This window comes from Dama dama, chromosome 14 (genome assembly GCF_033118175.1).
Source record: "Dama dama isolate Ldn47 chromosome 14, ASM3311817v1, whole genome shotgun sequence".
Lineage (NCBI taxonomy): Eukaryota > Metazoa > Chordata > Mammalia > Artiodactyla > Cervidae > Dama > Dama dama.
The window spans coordinates 75,687,094-75,708,736 of NC_083694.1; the positions used below are offsets into that span (position 1 = coordinate 75,687,094).

The following is a 21,643-nucleotide window of genomic DNA, read 5'->3' on the forward strand; positions in this document are numbered from 1 at the left end:
TGCATGTGTGAGTGCTCAGCTGGGCCCCCTCTCCTGCTCTGTCTCCGGGTCCCTTCATTTCCTCCTTGGCTGCGTCACCCACAGTGGGGTCTGTCCCCTGGTCTTATCATGTTTATCAGCGACAGGCTTCACGTTCACACCAGCCCTGCAGATTCTCATCCTGCACCCCGTGGGTCTCCTGCCCCCTGCCCTCCCTGGTCGTGCACACTCACAGCATCTTGTTTCCTTCTGGCCCAAGCTTTAGTTTCGGGCCAAGCATCAAGTGTGACATGCCCTGGGCTTTCTCCCCCCAGAGACGATTTGCATTTGCTCCGGCAGGCACTCCGGGCATTCCTCGAGCAGGTGACTTCATTGAAGTTCAAGGCTTGGGTTTCCGTCACCAGAGCTGAAAGGTAAGGCCAGAAGTCCATCCAGCCCATGCTGAAATGCACGTCCATGATGGGACCAGGGTTTAGAACAACAGGTAGTTTCTATCAAAGTCTCTTCCAGGTGGGCCCCACCGCAGGGGGCCGCTCAGCTCTTCCTCCCACGGTGTGGATGCCCTCAGGACAAACAAGCCTACCCTGGACTCCCGCCGCCAGACCGCGGCCCAGTGTCTCCTTCCTGGGTTTCAGACGCTTTAAGGTGACCACTGGGGGGCATGGCGCTTTCCCCACCGTCTTCTAGGGGGCTGGTCTGAGCTGCCTGGTTTCCCTTTTCTGACAGGGCGTCTCCCTGTCTCGTCTGTGCACATGTGGCTGCCTCGGCCTGATGCCTGCCCTGGCTCTGGTCGAGGGCTCGGACGGACGGCGTGGGGATGGGGCACAGGGGAATTGAGGGTGAGGCCCCGGGCTGGGCCGCTCTGACTGCTCCTCCAGACCAGGCCGTGGCCATGGACGTGACTGGTCACTGGCCCTGACTGGACTCGCCCGGGGCGCCCTGCCTGCGTGGCAGCCTTGGGTGGTGCGCGTGGGCTCAGGCGGGGTGGGGAAGAGCGTGACTGAGCCAGCCTCCATGCCCCACGTTGCACTGTGGCTGCGTGACCTGTCGAGGGCCTGTGTTGACCAGAGACACGGGCGCTGGACAACTGGGATGAAAGTTAATACAGATCTGAGACTCAGGGCACCAGCATGCCCCCCTTCACCTGCTTCCTCAGCACTGCCTCAGACGGAGCGGAGAGGGGTTAAGGCACCTGGCGTGTCCCCCCGCCCCTGTGTTGTTCAAGCCAGACGTGCCCTTTTGGATGTTGGAAGTGCTTCGGTCTGGGAGTGTGGTAATTAGTCCTGGTGGGAGCTTCATTAATCTTGATTTGGTGGCTAGTGTAGCCACGCCACCTCCTGTATGGAAGTGACTCGGGAAGCTCATCCTTCTCGGTGATGGCAGTGGGGGTTGGGAGGCTTGGGTTCTCCCCTGCAGGGTTTCAGGAGCCTCCCCCGCCAGGTGCCGCCAGAGGCTCCCTGGTGTCAGTGGAATTGGGCCCAAGAGCATCTCTGTCTCCTGCGACCTGCCCGTCTGGGTCCAGGGGTAATGGCACCCCGGACCCCTTCATCTGCCCCAGGGTCATGAGGCTGCATCCTAAGTCCCCACTGTGACCCCAGCTCCCTCCTCCCAGCGCGGGGCCCTCACTGGTGATTGTGGGCAGCCAGGGGCTTGAGGTGGAGGACAGGGGTGACCGCTGACCACAGTCTTCCTTTTGGGTGAAGAGTGTTCTGAAGTTAGCTGGTGGTGCTGTCTGCACACCTCTGACCTGGGGCTGCGCCGGGCGACTGGTGCTGTCCTTCTGCCTTCTCGTGGGTCGGGGCACCTCTACACCCTGTGACCCTGAGACCCCCTCCCCTCACGCCCAGGCCGCCCCTACTCCCACCCAGGGAGCTTAGACCAGAGAGATTCGCTTACACCCCGGGCACCGTCTCTGCACTTGTGTGAGACACACCCTGAATTTATCAACCACTTCCACAGATGTTATCAGCCTGCTTACCCCCGCACCACAGCTGCGAGTTTTAGATCACATTAAGAGAAAGTTTTACAGCCTCTTAGGAGTTTCAGCCACACTGTGTGTGTGTCAGAGTGTGCAGTGCACGTGTGTCAGGAGGAGAGTGTGCAGGTGTTTACTTACACGTGTTTGTGGATACGTGTGCACTGTTGCTGGCCCTGAGGACCCTGGAACCCCTGTCCCAGGGACCCCGGACCTGGCTCTGTGCTGCTCGTGCCGGGCTGTCCACCTGTCCACAGGGGCGGGACCCTGGCAGCGTGCGAGGGGCTACCGTGTACTCAGGGCACCCCGAGGGGCTTCTTGAGAAAATGTGAGCTAAAGTGTCGGCGCCTGTCTCTGGCCAGACCCGTGTTCACACACACACGCTCACCGTGCCAGTCTCCTGCTGCTTTCAGACCCACTCCACGCCTGCCCTCTGCTCGGCTCCGCAGGCTGAGAACTCCATCTCCCGGCCCCTTTACCAGCTGAGATCTGGGCAGGTTCAGCCCCAAGGCAGGCACTGGCGAGACTGGAGGCCTGTCTCCCTTTGTCCAGGAGGCTGCTCTTGCAGCCCCGTGTGTCTTCCGTAGCTCTGCTTCCTAACAGGCTCAGACTCTGGTCCTCAGGGACACCCCGCCCCCCACCCTTCTGCCAGCCCAGGGAGCTGTGGTTTCCTGCTAGCACCCCTCTGCCCCGGGAGCCCTCCCCTGTTTGGCCCCTGCCCTCACACAGTCCCGCCTCCTGGTATTAGGTGTGAGACAGAAGGAAGGTGCAGATGCCAGGGAGGCCTGGGCCATCGGCTTGCTCCGCGGGCCTGTCTGCCCTAGTTTCCTCGGTGGGAAATTTTCTGGTGGAGAGAATTTTACCATTTCCCCAGCAGATTGGACTAGATTCTGCTGAAACGGGCAGTCGAGCTGTCGGACCACTGGGGAGACTCAAGTTAAATGAGCTGTTTGGCATCCTGAGGATGAGGGATCATGTAACCTTTTTTCCTATTGAGAGCTGCTGACTAAATGACTTATTTTAGTGAGCTCTTTAAAGAAACAAACCGTGCCCCATTTATCTGCTTCTTAATTTAGGAATTGTGATCAAAAAAGTCGATTGAGTAAGCACAACAAATAATAAAAATATAAACTTGGACTAATGACCAGTTAATGTGGAAAGACAGGACAAGGGATGGGGTGAAGGGCGTGAAGATGAAGGGAAGGGGAACAGCAGGGGCGGGGATGTCTGGGGGCTCAGAGAGCCTGGCTGGACTGTTTCTCTCACCCCCACAGAAGGGGGCTCTCCCTGGCCTGTGGGTTTCTGCTGCTGCTGATCACTGACCATCCACCGAGCACCCAACCTGAGGATGGTTCTATCACTCGTCACTGCTGTGTCAGCCAGCGCTGCTGCTGCTGAGTCACGTCAGCTCTGTGAATGCTGACTAAATACTTGCTCTGTGCCAGGCCCTGGGTTAGGAGGAGGACTAGAGTCAGCCGGCGGCTCAGGGGCTTCCAGCCCAGGTGGGATGGGGGCCACATACAAGGGCAGAGGTAAGTGAGGAGCCTGGAGGCACAGCAGGAGATGCACCAACCCAGGTGAGGCTTTCTGAGCCGAATCCCGAAAGTGCATCCCACCTAGGAGAGCAGGGGGAGGGTTCCAGGCAAAGGAGATGGCAGGTGCAAAGGCCCAGAGGTGAGCAAGAGAGCCTGTGTCTGAAGCGTTATAAGACGTTGAGGAAGCGACAGTGTAGAGGGGACACAGCTGTGGCTGGGCCGGTGGTGCTGGGAAGGAGAGTTGGGGTGAACAGGAGATGAGCGGGTCATGGTAGAAATCAAAACTGTGTCCAATGAAGCCTCAAGATTCAGCCATCAGTTTATAAGAACTACACAACAAAGCTACAGTAATCAAAACAGTATGAAACAGGCATTAAAACAAACACACAGACACACAGATCAATGATGCAGAACAGAGAGTGAACCCAGATATAAAGTCACACATCTTTGGTCAATTGATTTATGACAAAGGAGCCAAGAGTATACAAAAGGGAAGGGATAGTCTCTTCAACAAATGGTGCTAGAAAAACTGAGTGCTTATCTTGCACCATATACTGAAGTCAATTCAAAATAGATTTGAACATAACACCTGAATCCTAGACAAAAACATTAGAGAATACAAGGGCAAAGCTTGAGATAATGAGGGAAGTTTGAATGTGGAAATATTACCAGGTGTGGTATGGCCAGCTAGTCATATACAGTTTTAAAATTTTATTTTATACTGGAATATAGCTGATTAGCAATACTGTGTTTCAGGTGTATAGTAAAATGATCCAGTTATACATGTACATGTAATTATTCTTTTTCAAGTTCTTTCCCCACTTGGTTATTACAGATCATTGAGCAGAGTTCCCTGTGCTGCACAGTGGGTCCTTGCTGGTTATCTGCTTCATATAGAGCAGCGTGTACATGTCCATCCCTGACTCCCAGTCTATCCCTCCCCCCACACTGTCCCCCTGGTGACCATAAGTTCATTGATCTATCTATCTATCTATCTATATATATATATTTAAAAGACGTTTTAGTTAGAGGCCTTCTCTTATACTGAAGTATTTATGGGGAAAATGACATGTTATCTGGACTCACTTCAAAATGCTCCTGCCCCCAACAAAGGAGAGCATGAGGGATCTAGGCAAACAGGACTGCAAACTGTTCGTAAATGTTGGGGCCAGGGCCCAAGCACAGGAGGCCCTTCTTTCTGCTTTTTCATGGGTTTGGTAATACCCACAGTGGAACGTGTCTGTAAGAAGTTGACCCTGTTTTGAAGTGGAGCCAACAGAAGCCCACGGTGCTGTGAGCAGGCTCAGGGGTCCCGGGGAGGATCCATTTGGAGGCAGAGCTGGGGCGCTCACTGGGAAGAATTGTGTTTCCTGCCAAAGCTGATGCCCCTCGTCCTGGGGCAGAGGCTGCCTGCGCTCTGTCTCTCGGTGACCATGTGAATGAGCTGAGGAGGACCATCCATCTCTCCAGATAGCTCCTTCTCCTGGCCAGCTGGGGCAGCCTTGGTGGCCCCTTCCTGCCACCTCCTGGACGGGGTGGGTGGAGGCTGCCAGCCTGAACCTGCCCTTGGGGTTTGGAGCTGAGGGTTCCCAAGGGCTTATGGCCCCCTAGGGCCATCACTTCCTTGGCCTTTTTCTGACAAGGGGGGCTTTGCACACACCAACCTTGGCACCTAGCACTTTGCCTGGTAGAGAGTAGTCTTGCAGAAGTACTGAATGAGTGAATGAATGAGCAAGTGAACGGAATGAATGAGTTAATGAATGAGTGGGTAAACGAATGAGTGACTGAATGAGTGAGTGAATGAATGAGGGAGGGAATGAGGGAGTGAACAAATGAGTGAGGGAATGAGGGAGGGAATGAATAAGTGATGAGTGAATGAGTTAATGAATGAGTGAGTGAACAAATGAATGAGTGAATAAGCAAATGAAGGAATGAGTGAATGAAGGAGTTAATGAATGAGGGAGTGAACGAGTGAGTGAATGAACAAGTGAGTGAGGGAGGGAACAAGTGAGTGAGGGAGGGAACGAGTGAATGAGTGAATGAATGAATAAGGGAGGAAATGAATGAATGAGGGGGTGAAAGTGTGAGTGGGTGAGTGAATGAATGAGGGAGGGAATGAATGAAGGAGTGAGTGAATGAATGAATGAGGGTGTGAATGAATGAGGGGTGAACAAGTGGGTGAATGAATGAATGAGGGTGGGAATGAATGAATGAAGGGGTGAACGTGTGAGTGGGTGAGTGAATGAGGGAGGGAATGAATGAAGGAGTGAATGAATGAATGAGGGAGGGAATGAGGGAATGAATGAATGAGGGTAGGAATGAATGAATGAGTGAGTGAATGAATGAATGAGGGCAGGAATGAATGAGGGGGTGAACTAGTGAGTGAGCTGATGAGTCAGTCGATAAAGGATTACATGGTCCCCAGGGTGAGGGTTTTGTTTGGCTCATCGCCTGACAGACCCCCCAGAAGGTGTCTGGGGCCGAGTGGGGGCTAGTGACCTGAGGACCGAGGGTGGGAAGGGGTGAGCCGCGGCGGGAAGTCCTGCTCTGGAGTGCTTGTGGCAGAGAGGGGTGAGGCTGCAGTGGGACTGGGCGCTGAGCACCGGGCCCACCCACACGCTGCGGCCCACAGGCACGGGGCCCCCTCTGCTTCTCAGGATGCGGTGAGCCCCGGGGTGCCTGAACTGAACCTACTGACCCGGAGTCTCTGGGGCTGGCCCTGGGGCTCTGCACCCTACAGCACTTCCAGGAGAGACTTCATGCACTTAGGATCCGGGAGGCGTTTGGCCGAGGCTGTGGGTGGGGGCTCCCGGCAGTTGCGGTGAACAGACTCTAGGCTGGGGCCCCTTGCTGCAGCCTGTGAGCTGTGGCCCATGGCCTCCCATTCCTGGTGAGGAGACAGGCCCGAGGTTGGTGCAGACGCCCTGGGACCCCAGCCGGAAGGCGGCAGAGTTGGGACCACGGCCTGGACTCAGCATTACCCTGCCTACAGGGTTCCCTCCGCCTCCCGGTGGGTGTCCCCCTGACCACTGACCTGACCCCCTTCCTGCCCTGAGCTCAGGCGGAGAGTGGTCCCTGCGTCCACAGCCTGTGCCCCAGTGGAAACGCCGTGTGCAGGGTGGTATCTCCCAGGCTGAGGGCTGGCTTATTTTCATCTAAAGGCCTCCTGCCACTTGGGCCTGGGGACCCCTCCCGCCGGGCCTGGAGCCTGGTGGCAGTAGGGGGGCCCTGACCTCCTAGCCTCGAGTGCCACATCACCGGCTGTCACCTGCACGCAGATGGCAGACTGGCAGCCTGTTCCCCGGGCTGGGCCAGCCTGACCCTGCTCTGTCCTGGCTGCCCCCGAGCTAGAGCCACCTGTGCCCGAGAGACCGGCTGCAGAGTGGAGAGCGGGCAGGACGCTGCCGTCCCTCCAGTGAGGGCGCGGACCTGGGGGTACTGGTGGCCACCTGCGCCGGCCAGGACCTTTCCTCTGCTGGCCTTGGGCTCACTGCCCTGGGGAGAAGGTGTGGTCTCCAGCGGCCTGGGTCAGGCTTTCTTTCCCTAGCTGATTGAGTTCGTCCCTTTCTAATTGGAAAGGCAGAGTTAGAGCAAAAAGTTCCCTGGAAATGAGACCCAAGAACAGAAGGGCACCAAGGCAGAGTGTGTGGAATTAGTGCGTCACCCAGTGGGCAAGGGGAGGGGTCCCTTCCCCCGGAGACCCCTGCAGCAGCATCTGATGCAGCAAAGGGGGACACTGTCATCTACTCTCCCCCAAAGAAGCTCCTTCAGAGAGAGGAGGGTGGGTGAAGTTGAGCCCCTTGGGTCTCATTCCTACCCTCCAGAGGCGTCTCTTCTTGGCGATGGAGACTCAGCCAGAGGCTTGGGGTCGGGGTCGGCACTGAGCGGTGCTCCAGCCACGGATGCTGAGGTGCCCCCCCAGGCTGCACCCCAGGACTGGAGCCGAGGGCAGGGCTGCTCAGGGGCGGGAGGAGGGCCGGCTGCCAGGTCCCTGAATCAGAAGGGTGGACGTCCCAGGCCGCCTGGCTGCCCCTTTCTAGAAGCATTTGGCTGCGCTTTTCCCTGGGAAATGCGGACTTATAGGAAAAAAAAACTAACAAAAACCCCAGCACTGCATTGCAGAGCCGCTGCGCTGTGCCGGCGCTCCCGCAGTCAGGCCGTAGGCACGTCTGCCCTGGGGCTGGAGGCGGGGAGCAGGGGGCCGGCCCCACGCCAGGGCCGGGGAAGGACCTGAGGGGCAGGGGCGTCTCCACCGCCTCCACTTCCTGCCCGGGTGTGTCCATCCTCGAGGGCGCGGTTACCTGATACCTGCCCCTTTACCCGAGTCTCCATCCTCATCATTTCCCCTCCTTCTCCCTCAAAAGGGACCGGCATCCTCAACTGTTCACCCACTGCCAGCCCCCCAGGTCCCGAGGACAACTGGAGCTGAAGGGGTCACGTAGTCACCCAGACCCCACTTATCAGACCAGCAGGGCCCCCAGGCCCCTGGCAGAGACATGACCCGCCCAGCCAGTCCGGGAGGGGCGCCGAGCAGGTCTGGGGCAGAGCCGGGCTGGGCTGGCTGCTGCAGGCGGCTGCGGGGAGGGGCAGCCGGACCCCAGCGCCACATGTGGGGTCAGCCAGACAGCCCCCTCCCTAGCTTTCTCAGAGCCCTGTGCCCCCCACCCTACAGAGGGGAAGCCCTCCCCCAGCCACTGGCTGGCCCAGAGCCCAGACTGTGTGAGGGCTGTCCTCTGCTCCTCGTCTGGGGCACCTCCCCCACACTGGGAGCCAGCGCTGGGCAGCTCCAACTGGGGTGGGCCCTCCAGGGTTCCTGCATCCTGGCGTCGGCTGCCTGCTCCCCTCCCCAACCCCTCCCAGGGTCCGTGGTCACCTGGCCCCCGGCGGGAGGGCAGCCCTGGGAAGCAGGCTCCGGCTCGCCTGCAGGGAGTCATGGGGGCAGAAAGATGCCCCCTGATCCTGGGCGTCTCTGCTGGAGTCTGCCTCTGGGACCCTCTCAAGGTCACCGGGGGGTCGGGACGAGCTCTCCTTGAGTTGGGCCTGCTGCGCCAGTGGCCACGAAGAGCTGGCCCTGCTCCAGCTCACCCCCGGAGTCAGGGCGAGGCGGCTCACGTTCAGGGCGAGTCGTACATCTCTGGACATCCTGTTTCTAGAAGGACACAGACCGACTGGCCTTGCCTAGAAGAGTGGCAGGGGTGGCAGAGGCGGTGGAAGACCCTGGGACAGGAGTGGACCGGCTGGGACCCAGGCATCGCCAGAGGCTCGCGGCTGCTCTCAGGGAGGGAGAGGGCTGGGCTCCTGGAGGCTGGATGCTCACTGCCAGAGGAAGCCTGGGGAGAAGGAGCCTCGTTAGGACAGGAACCCGCTCTGACTGCTCTTAACAGGGTGTGGACACGGAGAAGCCGGCAGCTGGCTGCCGTGGTGTGAGCAGAGGCAGGTCCTTCAGGAGGCAAGTCGGGGTCCCGTGTGGAGGTGGCAGCCAGGTCTCACCTCCTCCCTCCGAGCATGGGCCCCGGACATGAGAAGGGACCTGGGCATGGCGTCCGGCTTTGGAGACACGGGTGGGAAGGTCCACCTCCCGAGGGCTGAGAGGGTCGTGGAAAGACAGCACTCAGTGGGCGGGAGCCCCCTCGGACCTCAGCTGCCGGCTGCCGGAGCCTGCCGGCAAACGAACTGGTCAAGAACGCAATTACCAGAGTACCTAGGAAAAATAAGACTCAGAAAGAAGACTCAGAAAGAGAAAGATGGGGTTGAGAGGGACGGAGTCCGCTTGCGTCTGACTCCGCCAACTTTATTGAAGAATACCACGCCTATGTATACGCTAACAGGAGTTACTAAGAATAGATCGAGGGTTTTGCATACGTGCAGAGCTACAGATGTTTTAAATTCCCACACTTAAGATCAGTAAAGCATTAATTACCCTAGCGCCCAACATGATTAAGATCATTAGAACAGTAGATAGAAAACAGGCTTCATCAATAGAACATTAGATGAAAACAGGCTTCATCAATAGAACATTAGATGGAAAATAGGTTTCAGGCATGATGAGCTTATCAGCACCAGAAAAACAGGCAAAAAGGTCACCGGTGTGTTTTTTCCCTGAAGGAGACAAATGCCAGTCTATACTTTAACAAGAAGGGGTGGCAGGACAAAGAGAGACCTTTTGATCTCTCTTAGAGCCGTAAGGGGCCTATACATTCAGGCCGGCTCCCTGCACCGGCGATGTTCCCCATCACCGATGGCTCGTGGGCACTTGACCAGCTGTTGGTTTAGTAACAGATAAAGGAAACTGGGCACCCGTGTGAGTCTCAGATGGAGGAGCTGACCAGGACGGCCTCAGGAAGTGGGGTGCACGCCCGTTTAGGAGGGCCAGCATGCGGGGGTCCAGGGCTCTTCTCACCCGAATGCCAGCCCTCAGCCTCAGCCCCTCCTCTGAGTGGACGCCGCGCACGCCTTCAGCCTGGGCTCCTCTGAGGCCGCCCGTGCCCCCTGCACGTCTCCTCGATGCCCCGCAGGTGACTCGACACCCAGCTTCTGCTCACACCCACCTGCCCGCACCTGGGCTGGCTCTAGGGCTCCCTGCCCCCCCATCAGTGCCCCCGCAGCCCCACATCCACCCTCCACCTGCCTCTGTCCTCCCAGCACACGCCAGCGCTGGTCGCCTCTTTCCCGGGCTGTGCAGGAGCTGCTCACTCTGCCTGCTGATTGTGCAGCTTCAGGCCCCCACTCAGGCGCTGCTTCCTCCAGGAAGCCGCCCTTGATCTTCCTGCCGAGTCCCTCTGGTGGGCCTAGAGCACCCTCCCTCCCCATTCAAAGTTCCGAGTGTATCACACACCATATGTGTGTGGTTGTACAGGGTCAGGGGTGTGTGTGTGTGTGTGTGTGTGGTTGTACACTGTCAGGTCCCTAGGTGGACTGACACTGTGAGGACTCAGCCTTATCCGCTCTCCCTCATCAGGGACCCCCGCCCCCGCCAAGCTCCGAGTCGGACGCGTGAAGTAGGCCATCCACAGAGGCCGTGGGGGTGAGTGAGCAGGCAGGGGTGAGGGGTTTACGTGAGGAAAGGCTGGGGGGAGACGCCCTGGCCCCTCTGAGGTCGAGGGTTGGGCTCAGTGCAGGTCACGCAGGTGCAGGCGCCTGTCAGGCTTGGCAGAAACCTGGCCCATCGTGGGGCACGGCTGGCCGGCGCGGGGCCTTGTTGGGGGAGTGCGCCTTCCAGGGTCCTGTGCCTGCCGCTGCCGGGCCTGGAGCGATTAGTTATGTTAATTGGCTCATCCATTTGAGCAGCGGCTAAGGCAGTGGGGCCTGAAGACTGGGGAAAGACATTCAATTATTTGCAACGCGTCACCCTAATTTCCTCAAGAAGCTTGGCCAAGGAAGAGGTCTGAAAGCCCAATTAATCCCCCGTTGGGGCCTGGGGCGAGAGCGGGCAGAGTGGGCCCTCGGGGTCTCGAGCCTGGGCACCACTGGAGACGACGCAGCCCCTCCCTGCCCCTCCATTAAGGACGTGGATTTGGGGGGCTCTGAGGTGTCACCCCAGAAAGAATAACTCGGCCGACGTCCAGCAAGTCAGCTCTGGGACAGCCCGCCTCTGTCCCCCCAGCGTCCGGCCCAGCCACTGTTGCCTCTTTCCCGGGTCGTGCAGAAGCTGCTCGCTCTGCCTGGCTGGTTTCTCTGCAGCCCCGGAAGCCAGGTGGAGGGCACAGGGTGGGTTGCGTGGCGGGAGCGCCCTCCCCACAGACAACCCTGCATCAGCATCAGCTGCGCCTGCTTAACTGAGGGGACTGCCCTCCCGGCTGATGGTCGGCGGGAGTGGGCGTCACTTCAGGCTCCACAGTCAGCTTGTGTGGCTTAGGAAAGCTTGCCAATGCCTCAACTTGCCAATTCTGCAAAATGGGTAGATCATATTGGCTAGAAACACACCTGAGACCTTTAGGAAAGAGAAGAGAAACAGTTTGGGAGCATTTCACAACTGCTCAAACCCTAGGTAGGAGCTGTTAGGAATGCACTGAGGTGGCAAGGAGGATGAGCCTGGGTCCACGTCTGGGAGCAAAGCCAGTCGTGGCCACTTGTCAGGTGGTTAACATCTGCAGAGCAAGTGCTTCTTTGCCATCTATGAATCAGTGTCTTCCGGAGGCACGTCCCCGTCAACCCCTCTCTGAGCTCCAGGCCAAGTTTCAGGTGCGTTCTGGACATTTCCCCTGATTCTGGCGCAGGCTCCCCGGACCCCCTCCCCGACCCGGGCCCATGCTCCTGCTCATAAAGGGGAAGCTCACCCCTCTTCCAGTCACCTGCCCGACCCAGGAGCCGTCCGACCCCGTGTCCCCAGCTCAGGGTCTTCCTCCTAGAGTGCACACACACCCCACCCTCCCCCTTAGCCTGGCCAGACTCATTTCCCCTGACCCAGCAGCTCCGCTGCCCACTGTGTGGGGCCACATGAGCTGTTCTGTCTCCCAGTGCCCATAGTTATGTTTACACTGTGCTGTGTGATGGCAGTATGTCTAAAATCACAGCATGCATACCTTAATTTAAAATACCTTGTCTATAAAAATGCTAACCTTGATTGGAGCCCTCAGCCAGTCCTCGTAGTGACAGCAGAGATCACTGTCCACCGATCACCACCGAACACTAACGAAAACATTGAATTGTTGGGAGAATTACCAAATGCGACACAGGGACATGAAGTGAACGTAGGCTGTTGGAAAGAGTGCCGGGGACCTGCTCGACACAGGGCTGCCCCCAGCCTTCTGTTAGTGCAAACACAGTGTCTGCAAATTCAGTAAAGCTGTGTGTGGACCCCCGGCTCTGCCCGCCTCTGCTCGGGGACCCCTTGTCTGAACTCTGCCCTGTCCCTCCCATTCTCAGCCCTGCCCCAGTCAGGCGCCCTCCGCCCAGGGCCAGGGTTCCCCGAGCCCACACGCCTTGCTCCCTCCGGCTGTGCAGGGCTCGTATCCCAGCCATCTGGAGCTGGCCAGCAGAGCTGACGCACGTCCAGGGGCTGCGGGACAGGGGGATCCTTGCCAGCGTCTCCTTCCCCGAGGCTGGCCTCCCTTGAGGACACACATCCTGCGCCTCAGCTGTGCTCCCTGCCCAGCAGGTGGCTCACGCCCTGAACACGGGCCTCAGGCTGCTCTTGACGCGGTCACAGGGGGGCTTCCTGAATTCTCGGGGAAGAGCCTCCTTGCTCAGACCCAATTCCTTTCCTCTTCGCGGCCTCTGCCAAACTCCGCTCTTCTCGGGGCCTGCGTCTCTGGCCCGAGTCTGGAGAGAAGCCCGTGTGGGAGACCGGGAGGCCTGGGCAGGGAGCGCTGGCCCTGGCCCCTCGCTGCCGAGTGAACTTGGGCAAGTCATTTGCATTGTGGAGCCTCGGTTTTCTCCGCCGTGAGCTGGGCACAAACACCCGTTTCTTAGCGTAACTTAAGGACTGGGCGACACCCAGCAGTCCACAGCCTGTCCAGCTTATGGGGAGGAGCATGGACCTGGCCTTGATCGGTGAGGTGGGGGCAGAGGGGGTGGGGCAGGGCCCAGAGGAGACCCTGCACCCTCCTCCCCCGCTGTGAGCGTGGGCAGGTCACTGCACCCTCTCTGTCCCTGTGAAACGGGCACAGGAGCACTCCTCTCGCGGGGTTTTGTATGTGTGGGGTGAGTAGAGTCTGGTCCACGGAGAGTACTGTCCTCACTGTCGTCATCTCAGACCCTGACCCCCACCTGCTCCTTTAGGAAACCCCCCAGCCGGCCTCACGCCCCCACCACCTGCAGGAAACCTGTCCCCCCAAGCTGGCCTCATCCCCCCCACCTGCTCCTGCAGGAAACCTCCTCCCCCCGAGAGCCTCCACAGCTGCCCTGCCAGGTGCCTCCTGGTTGCGTGCCCCCTGGGAGAATGAGAACCCTCAGGGGTGAAGTGCCCATCTGAGGGGTTTCCCGGCAGGTGGTGGGGGCCCTGACCTGCTGCCCAGGTCCCTGGGTCAGAGGGGGTCCGGTGTCGGCCACCTTCCCCCACTCGGAGGGTCCCTCCCTCTGACTCTCAAGCCCTGCTGTGCGGTCCGGCTCGCCTGTCAGCTACATTCTTTGTTTTAGACAACTTCTTTATCAAAACCTCCAAATCTAACGGCTGCCAGGCCTGCTGCTCCCGCCCCCCCCACCGGACAGCTGTGGATGCGGCGTGTCCCCGGGGCAGCTCTCCAGCCCCGCCTGACGGAGGGACGCAAACGCTGGGACAAGGGGACGGGGCGGGGGGGGGGGGGGGGGGGGGAGGGGAGGTGGGCGTCAGCCGCGGCCCGCAGGCCTCGCACGTGGCACACGAGCCACTGCTCTGGGAGAGGCTCGGGGTGAGCAGGTGCCGGTTCCCGCATCGGCGCCTGCAGAGAGCGGGCATCGAGCTGATGACTCTGGGCCCCGTCATGGCCCAGACGCCCTTCCACATTTCTGCGTGTTTTTACTTACGCCGTCTTCGCAATGATTGGATGAGGTGCAAACCATTGTGCCCCCATTTGACAGAGGAGGCACAGAGAGGCTACGTAACCTGCCCAAGGTTCTGCAGCCACTAGAGGGCACAGCCGCGATCCTCTCCCCACAGGCCTCTGGTTTCAGAGCCTGTGTCTCAACCCCAGAGTCTGCCAGCCATGAGGGTCCCATCCTTCCAAGTCTGTGGCCCCAGAGTGCTGCTCAGGTTGTCCAGCGAAGCCAGGGGCGGAGCGAGGGGGGAGGGGGAAGGGGGACGGGGGAGGGGGGATGGGATGGGGAGGGGAGAGGGGGAGGGGGAGGGGTGGGGGGAAGGGGGACGGCGGAGGGGGGATGGGATGGGGAGGGGAGGGGGGAGGGGGAGGGGTGGGGGGAAGGGGGACGGCGGAGGGGGGATGGGATGGGGAGGGGAGGTGGGGAGGGCCGCCAGGGGCGCCGGCAGTGGTCACGGAGCTACGAGGGCTTTCGACGCCCTTTGGGCAGAAGCCCAGGTGCTGCATCCCTGGAGGAAGAGCTGAGAGTCACCGCTGTCTGCACAGCTCTGAGGTGGAGTGGGGACCCGGCCCAGGAAAGGGCCAGAGCAGCCTCTGGAGGGCGCTCCCCTCCCTCCCCTCCCCGAGCAGCTGCTGGACTGGCTGGGGGAGCTGGCAAGGCTGCCAGGGCCAGCTGAGGGGCGTCAGGGGGAGGGCTGGGGCCGGGCTGCCCACCTCCAGGCAGCGGGCTTCGTGAAGGCCCAGATCAGACAGAAAGGAGGACACGGGACAGCAGCAGGGAGCCTACCAGCGAGTTCCCCGGGCCCCTTTTGACAGCCGCCCCCCTGCCAAGCCCGCAGCAGTGGCTTCAGCTCAGGTCGGGGGCAGCTCGGGGGTCTCTGTGGAGGCGGCGTAGGGGCCCCCTCCTGGGCCGTGAGCGTGGACTTAGCCAGACGTGGCTTGTGGGGAGATGCTGTGCTGGCATTCGAGGCTGATGCGGGGCAGAGCCAGGAACGGGGGGGGGGGGGGGGGGGGCGGGCCTGGGCGGGGAGGGATGGGGGCTGCAGCTGCTGTCCGTCCATCCTGGAAGCCGGGGACAGACATGAGGGCTCAGGAGCTGCTGGGTGAAAGGGGGCGGGGGGCAAGGAGAGGAGCCCCTGGGGAGAAGGGCGGGCGAGGAGGCTCCATCCTCCGTCCCCTCCCTTCCAGCAGGAGCCGAGCGCCTGCTCCAGGCACGGCGCTGGTCTCTGTACACACCTCGCCCCGTTAGTCCCCGCAGTGGTTCCGGCTTGGAGCTGGAATTGGAGTCCGTGTGGCAGGTGCGAAGGCAAGGCTCAGGGGTCACCCAAGGTCACAGCATACAGAGGCAGTGCCAGGACTCCAGGAGCCTGAGAGCCACGGAGGCGCTGAGGTGGTGTGCTGCCCCCCGAGCCCGCGGTCTGGGGAGGGGGTGGTGAGAGCCAGGGGTGACCCGCGACACGCACAGGGAGGATGACGGCGCAGGCGGGGGCGGCGTGGGCAGAGGCTCTGTGCACAGAAGGAGCACCGCCCTCAGCGCAGCTGGAGCACGGGCCCCGGGCAGAGCAGGTGCGGCTGCAGGACCGTGTCCAGTGAGGGGGGGCCTCCGGGGGGGCGGCGGCAGGGTCGGGGGAGCACGGAGGGAGGTAAGGAGCCCCTGGGACAGGCATCGCCACAGGTGTGCCCCCAGCTCACACGGACTAGGGGAGGGCTGGCGTCCGGGTCACAGGGCCCAGCTCCACACCACACCGCACCCCAAGATACAAGCTTTCAAAGCCTTTGGGGGCTTCCTGGGGCCCACGGGGTGAAGGCTGCCCCACTCACTCTGCCGCCTCTTGGGGGTGTTTCCAGGATCAAGTGAAACCGAGGCTGGAAGTTGTCCTGACCGCCCTCCCGGGGGGAGGGTCCTCTGGTGTGGGAGGTTTCCTAAGCTCCTCTTCGCCAGGGGCCACAGTGTTCCTACTGCCCCGGCGAGCCTATGGCCGTGTCCCCTGCCCGTGCAGAATCCCTTCCTGGGGAGGAAGGGCACGCTGGAGGGAGCTCTGCCCTCCAAGGAGCAGACAGCCCTCCATAAATGCTTTGTTTTCTGTAATTAGGCCATTTCACCCCTCCTTGGACCACTTTACTGGAGGCAGCTTTGAGTGACGCTCAGCGGATCTTTTGCTCCGTTTTACCAGAAGGAGCCACGAGGCCCATTTCATCCATCCCCCTGCGTCCAACCAACATCACGGTCCAGTCATCAAGCAGGGTGGTGTCCCCAGACCCTGGGCATCAGGAAATACCAAGCGTCCAACCTGAGTCCAGCCCGTGGTACTTTCAGCTCCTTCCCTCCTCTGGGAGAAGACACTTTGTGGGCTTCAGGGGAGGAGCTTCTCTCTCTCCCAGGAGGGACGGGAGAGCGACCTGGGGGGCAGGTCCCCGCTGTGTTGACCAGCAGCCCCGGGCGGGGGGGCTTGGGGAGGAAACCTCCCCTCCTGCCCAACAGCTGACCTCGAGCCCCTGACCCACGGGAGGCCTGTGAGGGGTCAGCAGAACGGACCAGAGGGTCTCTGCGCGGGTCCGCTCGCCCCCCTTTCCGCCCGCGTGCCCCCAGCCAGGAGTGCAGGTGCCACACACTCCCGCGCTTGCAGCCTGTAAACCCCGAGTCAGCGTTTTCCGCAGACCTGGCCCGTGCCTGGCTGGTCGGTGCCCAGCGCCAGCGCTGCCGCGCCGCAGTGCGGTGGCCGATGTGGCTGGCGGGCTGGGGACGCAGGGAGGAGGGGACACTTAAGGGGTGCAGGGCTGGGGCCTTCGGGGGTTCCTCGGCTCTGCCGCTGCAGAGGTGAGGCGCCCCGGGGAGCCCGGCTAAGCTCTCTCCCAACACACTGGATTTGGGGGTGTCACTTCCAGGGTGAAACCCCAAACTTGATTCCGGATTCCGAGTCTGCAGGCCGGGAGCAAGCAGAGAGGAGGGAGCTCCCGAGAGCCGAGTGGAGGGGCGGGGGCGCCGACACCGGCCAAGTTCCACGCGGCTGAGCGGGTGCGGAGGCCCGGGCGCTGGGTGCCGAGGCCGGAGGAGGGGCTCAGGGGTTCCTCGTCCCCGCTGCCCCTCTGGCCGCTGTGCTGGGGTGGGGGGCCCAGGCCCGGCCTTCCCGAGAGGCCCCACGGAGGTGCCCTCTGGGGGCGGGGTCGGGGGTCCTGTGTCCTCCCCGCAGGGCCCCTCCGCCCGCGTCCTGTCCCCCCGGGGGCGCGGGAAGAACCTGGGCTCCGGGCGGACGCCCCCCGCCTCCCCAGCCTTTGTCTCCGCCGCTCTTCTTCGCCTCCCTTTTCTCTTCCCGACCAGGAAAGCCTTCATCCGTAGCCCCGGAGCAAATCGGCTCCCTCCCGCCCGCGAGCCGGTCCCCGAGCGCGGGGAGGCGCCCGCCCGCTGTCCCTCGCAGCCAATCCCGGCGCGCGAGAGGCTCGGAGCGCCCGTGGGTGGCGGGGCGCGCCGGGTGTCGCCGGGGGCGCGCGGCCGGCCCCGCCCACCGCAAACTTCTCCCCCTCCCCGGGCCCGAGCGGGGCGGGTCGTGAGGCGGGGGTCGCGCTGGGAGGCCGGGCCCGCGCCGAGTGCGGACGGCCGAGAGCGGCCTCGGGATTGGCGGGCGGCGGGCGCGGGGCAGGTGTTACTACTGCGGCGCGAGGGAGCGGGCGGAGCCGCCGCGGCCGGACGCCGGGACGCGCCGAGAGGGGCCGGGAGCACGGCGTCCTGCCCGCCGCTATCGCCGCGAGCTCGGGCCGCCACGCCGAACCGTCTCCGGGTAAGAGCGCGCGCGCGCGGGCGGCCGGGCTGGGGGCGCAGGCGGTGCCCGCCTGGGACGCTCGGATGCTGGGCGGTGGGGGACGGCGCTCCGGGAGTCCGCGCGCTTCGGGAGCACCCTGATGGTTTCGGGGGAGAATCCGGAATTACCCCGGGAACCCCACGGCGGAGAGTGGCTGCGGGCGTGGGACCCCGCCGAGGACCTGGCGGAGCGCGCTTCCTTTCTGCGCCCCTTGCCCGGCGGTGGCCGTCCGGGTCTGGGATGGGCGGCGTCGTCTTCCGCCCCTTCCTCTCCCAGAAACTTTTTCTACTCCAGCCAGCGCGCGGCCAGTACGTGGGGAAGCGAGGGCCCGGGATCCCGGCGAGCGGCGTAGCTTGGAGAGACCGGGGTGAGGTGGGGGTGCCGTAGGCGCGCAGGTTCTGCTCATTGTGCTGTGTGACCTTGGACGAGCCGCCGCACCTCTCTGAGCCTTCAGGTGATGCGATGCCCCGTGGGGAGTGGGGGCGTGTGGGGGCAGGGCGGTGGGCGAGCAAGCCCACGGGCGCACCTGCCGGCCGGGTCGCCTAGCAGGGCGCCGCCTCCGTTCCCCGCCTCTGCAGGAGCTCCGCGCGGGTGGCGGTGTGGAGCTGCGCTCCTGGTGTGCCAGGCGGAGTCGGGAAGCTTCCATGTCCACTCCGCCTGTGACCTTGGACAACTCTTACCCCGCCAGGCCTCAGTATCTTCATCTGGAAAATGGGGGTTTGGAGTTTATGGTAACTGAATCTCTCCCAGTCCTGCTGGCCTGCCTGCAGGTGGGGTGCGCTGAGGGGATGGGGGCACCCCTCTGTGACCTAGCCTCTGGCGAGAACTGCAGCGCCCTCTCCCGCAAGGCAGCGCGCCTGAGACTGTTTGCAACACCACACAGCCTCCTTGCAGGGGCAGAGCCTTACCCCAGAAGGGTTCCCAGTGCGGCACAGGAGGCCTGGGGGTTCAGGGGGTGTCACGGGCCTCCCAAGGTCACGCTGTGTCCAGCTGATGAGGATGACTTGAAAGGCCGCACTGATGGCCCTGGACGCAGGAGCTTAGCCCGAGCCTGCCTGGGGTGCTCTGGCTCTCTTCCAGCTGAGATGAGCAGTGAGTTCTCAGCGGGCCTCAGGGTGCTGTGGGGAGGTTCCTGCTTTAAGGTAGGAGGCCCGAGTCTAATTCAAGGTGCTGCTTCTCATTCCTGTGACCTTGTGTGACCTTGGGCAAGCCTCTTTCTTGCTTTCCTTGCCTGTACATGGCAGGGGTCCAACCAGATGACTTCCTGGGACTCCTGCAGTCCTGTGGCTGCAGTTCCAGACGGAGTCTGATCAGAAGGGGGCTTGGCTGGGCGATGGGGCCCGTGGCCCTGGAATTCCCAGCGCACGTCTGTCTGCAGAGTGGAGACCCTCGAGGCAGATATGGGTGTGAGTGGGCCACGGGCGGGCATCCCTGGGGGACCCGGGCTTACCGGTGGGTGGCGGTGTGACCTTGAGCTTCAGTTAGTTGTCAGGATGAAGTGATAGCAGCTGTGGGGTTTCAGGTGCCGCGAGGAGTGAACAAGCGACACGTGTGCGATGCTTCGTGTAGTGCTGCGTCCTGAGTGGCTGCTGCCCATGAGAACGATAAGGACCTGCAGGGGGGCGAGGGTGCCAGAGGAGGGGCGGAGGGACCTGCCGTGTGATCACCCAGCAGCATCGGCATCCCTGCAGAAGGGGGCAGTGGCTCTGCCTCTTTCCCTGTCTGTGTCTTTCCGTGTCTCTTTCTTGGATCGTTAGAGAGGTTCTGTGGCTGAAAATTCATGGGCAAGAAAGTTGCTGCTTGACTTTAATGTCACGCTTCTTTTCTGCTGTTTCCCCTGCCCCACCTCCCATCCCTGTGAGGTTACAAGATGGGTTCATTCCATCTGCTCCAGAACCTTCCAGGAAGGAGCCAACAGGGGCCAAGAGAGGGTGAGGCTGGCCCCCAGAGGGAACGGCTGGAGGACCCAGGGCAGTGGTGGGAGGACCCCCAGGATCCTGGGGTGCCAGTGTGGACTGCGGGCTGCCCTGTGGTGCGGAGAGGCGTTACCCCAGGCCCACCATGTGACCATGGGCAAGGTGCACTCAACTGCAAGGGACATGGTTGGTTTAGCTGCTTGAAGGGCCTGTTGGTCTGCCTTTGCCAAGGCGGGGGGCAGAGTCCCACGGGCCATGCCTCTCAGCCCCCCACCCTCTGCTGGGGTCCTGTGAAAGCCTGGGGCGGTGGTGACATCTCGGCAGGAACGCTGATGGTTAAGAGCAGACAGATCCAGGCTCCCATCTTGGCCTTTTTCTTTTAGCTGTGTGAACTTGGGAAAACTACTTGACCTCTCTGAGGCTCAGTTCTGTCGTCTGTGAACTGGGAACTGTTACCTACTTGTCAGGGAATAATTCACATAAACTCCTGGGGTGTGGGCAGTTCTTAGTGTGAATTAGTGCGCTGCGTGCTGCCCGGGGTGTGGCCTTTTTGAGGTTCTGTGTCGTCACGGGGGATGCAGGCTAAGGCAGAGCGGGGACCGTCAGCACGCATGGGGGCTGCAGGCTGGGGTGAGTCTGCAGAGAGGAGTCTGGGCCAGCAGAGGCCCCCGGTGCCCAGGGACAAGCAGAGCCCGGCGGCCTCCATCTACGGCTAGTCTGAGGAAGGGGCTTTAGAGAAGGGTTGTGGGGAAAGGCCTCACTGTCCCTGGGTCGTGTTGAGTGAGCCGCATCCTAGGGCGCTGGGGGCGCCTCGGGCATCGTGTGTTCAGCGTCTGGTTAGCTGGTCGGGAAGCGGGGCTCAGAGAGGGGGAGTGCCTTGCCCGGGATCACACGGCACGTGGGCATCAGAGACGGCTGCATCTGCCCGGTGGACCCTTGGGCCAGCCGCCCCTCCCCTCTCCCCGTTAGGAACTGAGCAGGTATTTTCTCTCTTCTGAAATCAGAGCACAAAGTAGACGGGCTTTGATGGCAGCAGAAAGGAGGTGGGTCCTTGAGTGCAGCGTCCCCAGGTTGAACACTGAGGTCCAAGAGGCCTGGAGGGCCGGTCACCGTGGCTGGAGCCGGAGACTCGTGCTCTTGCCCGCGCTCTGCCAGTGATGCCAGCTGCTGCCCGCTTCTCTGGGGCCCGACAGGCCACCTGGCGGCAGGACAGCAAAACGTGGAAAACAAACCCAGGGGCTCGGGGGAGGCCAAGAGGATGGAAAGGCAGAAAGAGCGGCTCCCAGAGCAGCCCTCCTCTCCTGGCTCGCCTCGTCTTTCCCGGCCCGCCTGGGCTGCTGCGGCCTGCCCGCCTCCCTGCTGTGGCCTCAGAGTCTGCCCAGCAGGTCCAGGGTGGGAGTGTGGGGAGGGCTTCTGGAAATGGAGGTGGCAGGCCGGGGGCCTCGGGGGCGGCCCTCGGTCCTCAGCCCGCTGGCGGGGGAAGCGTGCTGAATCGCCCTTTGTGTCTGGACCCGCACCCCGCCCTGACCCCCTGTGCCTCCCTGGCTGAGGGGACCCCTGCAGAAATGCCCTGGAGCGGCTGGCCCCGTGTGGGGCTGAGGCTCGCTCTCTTGTCTGCCCCCGAGCCCAGGGGAGACATGGAGAAAGTCGTCCTCCGGTTGAGACAGGCTTTGTGGATTCTCTGCCTGCCTTTGTTTTATCTCCTCATTGTCCTTCTCTGCATCCTGCTCACTTGTCCTGTGTTTTGAAGCTGGGGAAGGGCCGGAGGGAGGGCGGCCAGAGCCCCCGCCTCCCTGGACTGACAGGGACGGCCTTCCACGCTCTCGTGGTCTCTCTGTCGCTGGTAGAGTCACGTCTTCACGGGTGCACGAAGGGGCTTTGGGAAGCAGGGCGCTCCTGCCCCTGTGCCCCGGGGCCGCGCTGCAGCAGGAGGGGCTCGGGGGCACTGGGGGCTTCTTGCCGTGTGGTGACTCTGCCAGCTGGGAGA

At 61.9% G+C, this 21,643-nt stretch overlaps 1 protein-coding gene across 1 annotated transcript; it reads right to left on the bottom strand.

Moving 5' to 3' along the window:
* Nucleotides 1-12,591: 12,591 nt before the first annotated feature.
* On the bottom strand, nucleotides 12,592-20,020 carry LOC133068903 (collagen alpha-1(I) chain-like). Its single transcript, XM_061159818.1, has 10 exons — nucleotides 19,931-20,020; nucleotides 19,587-19,767; nucleotides 19,290-19,352; nucleotides 16,445-18,266; nucleotides 15,268-15,449; nucleotides 14,731-14,913; nucleotides 13,782-13,847; nucleotides 13,632-13,700; nucleotides 13,286-13,449; nucleotides 12,592-12,750 (listed from the first exon to the last, which is right to left on the bottom strand). The coding sequence occupies exons 1-10, from the start codon at nucleotides 20,018-20,020 to the stop codon at nucleotides 12,592-12,594; spliced, it is 2,979 nt and encodes a 992-aa protein (XP_061015801.1).
* Nucleotides 20,021-21,643: the final 1,623 nt, after the last annotated feature.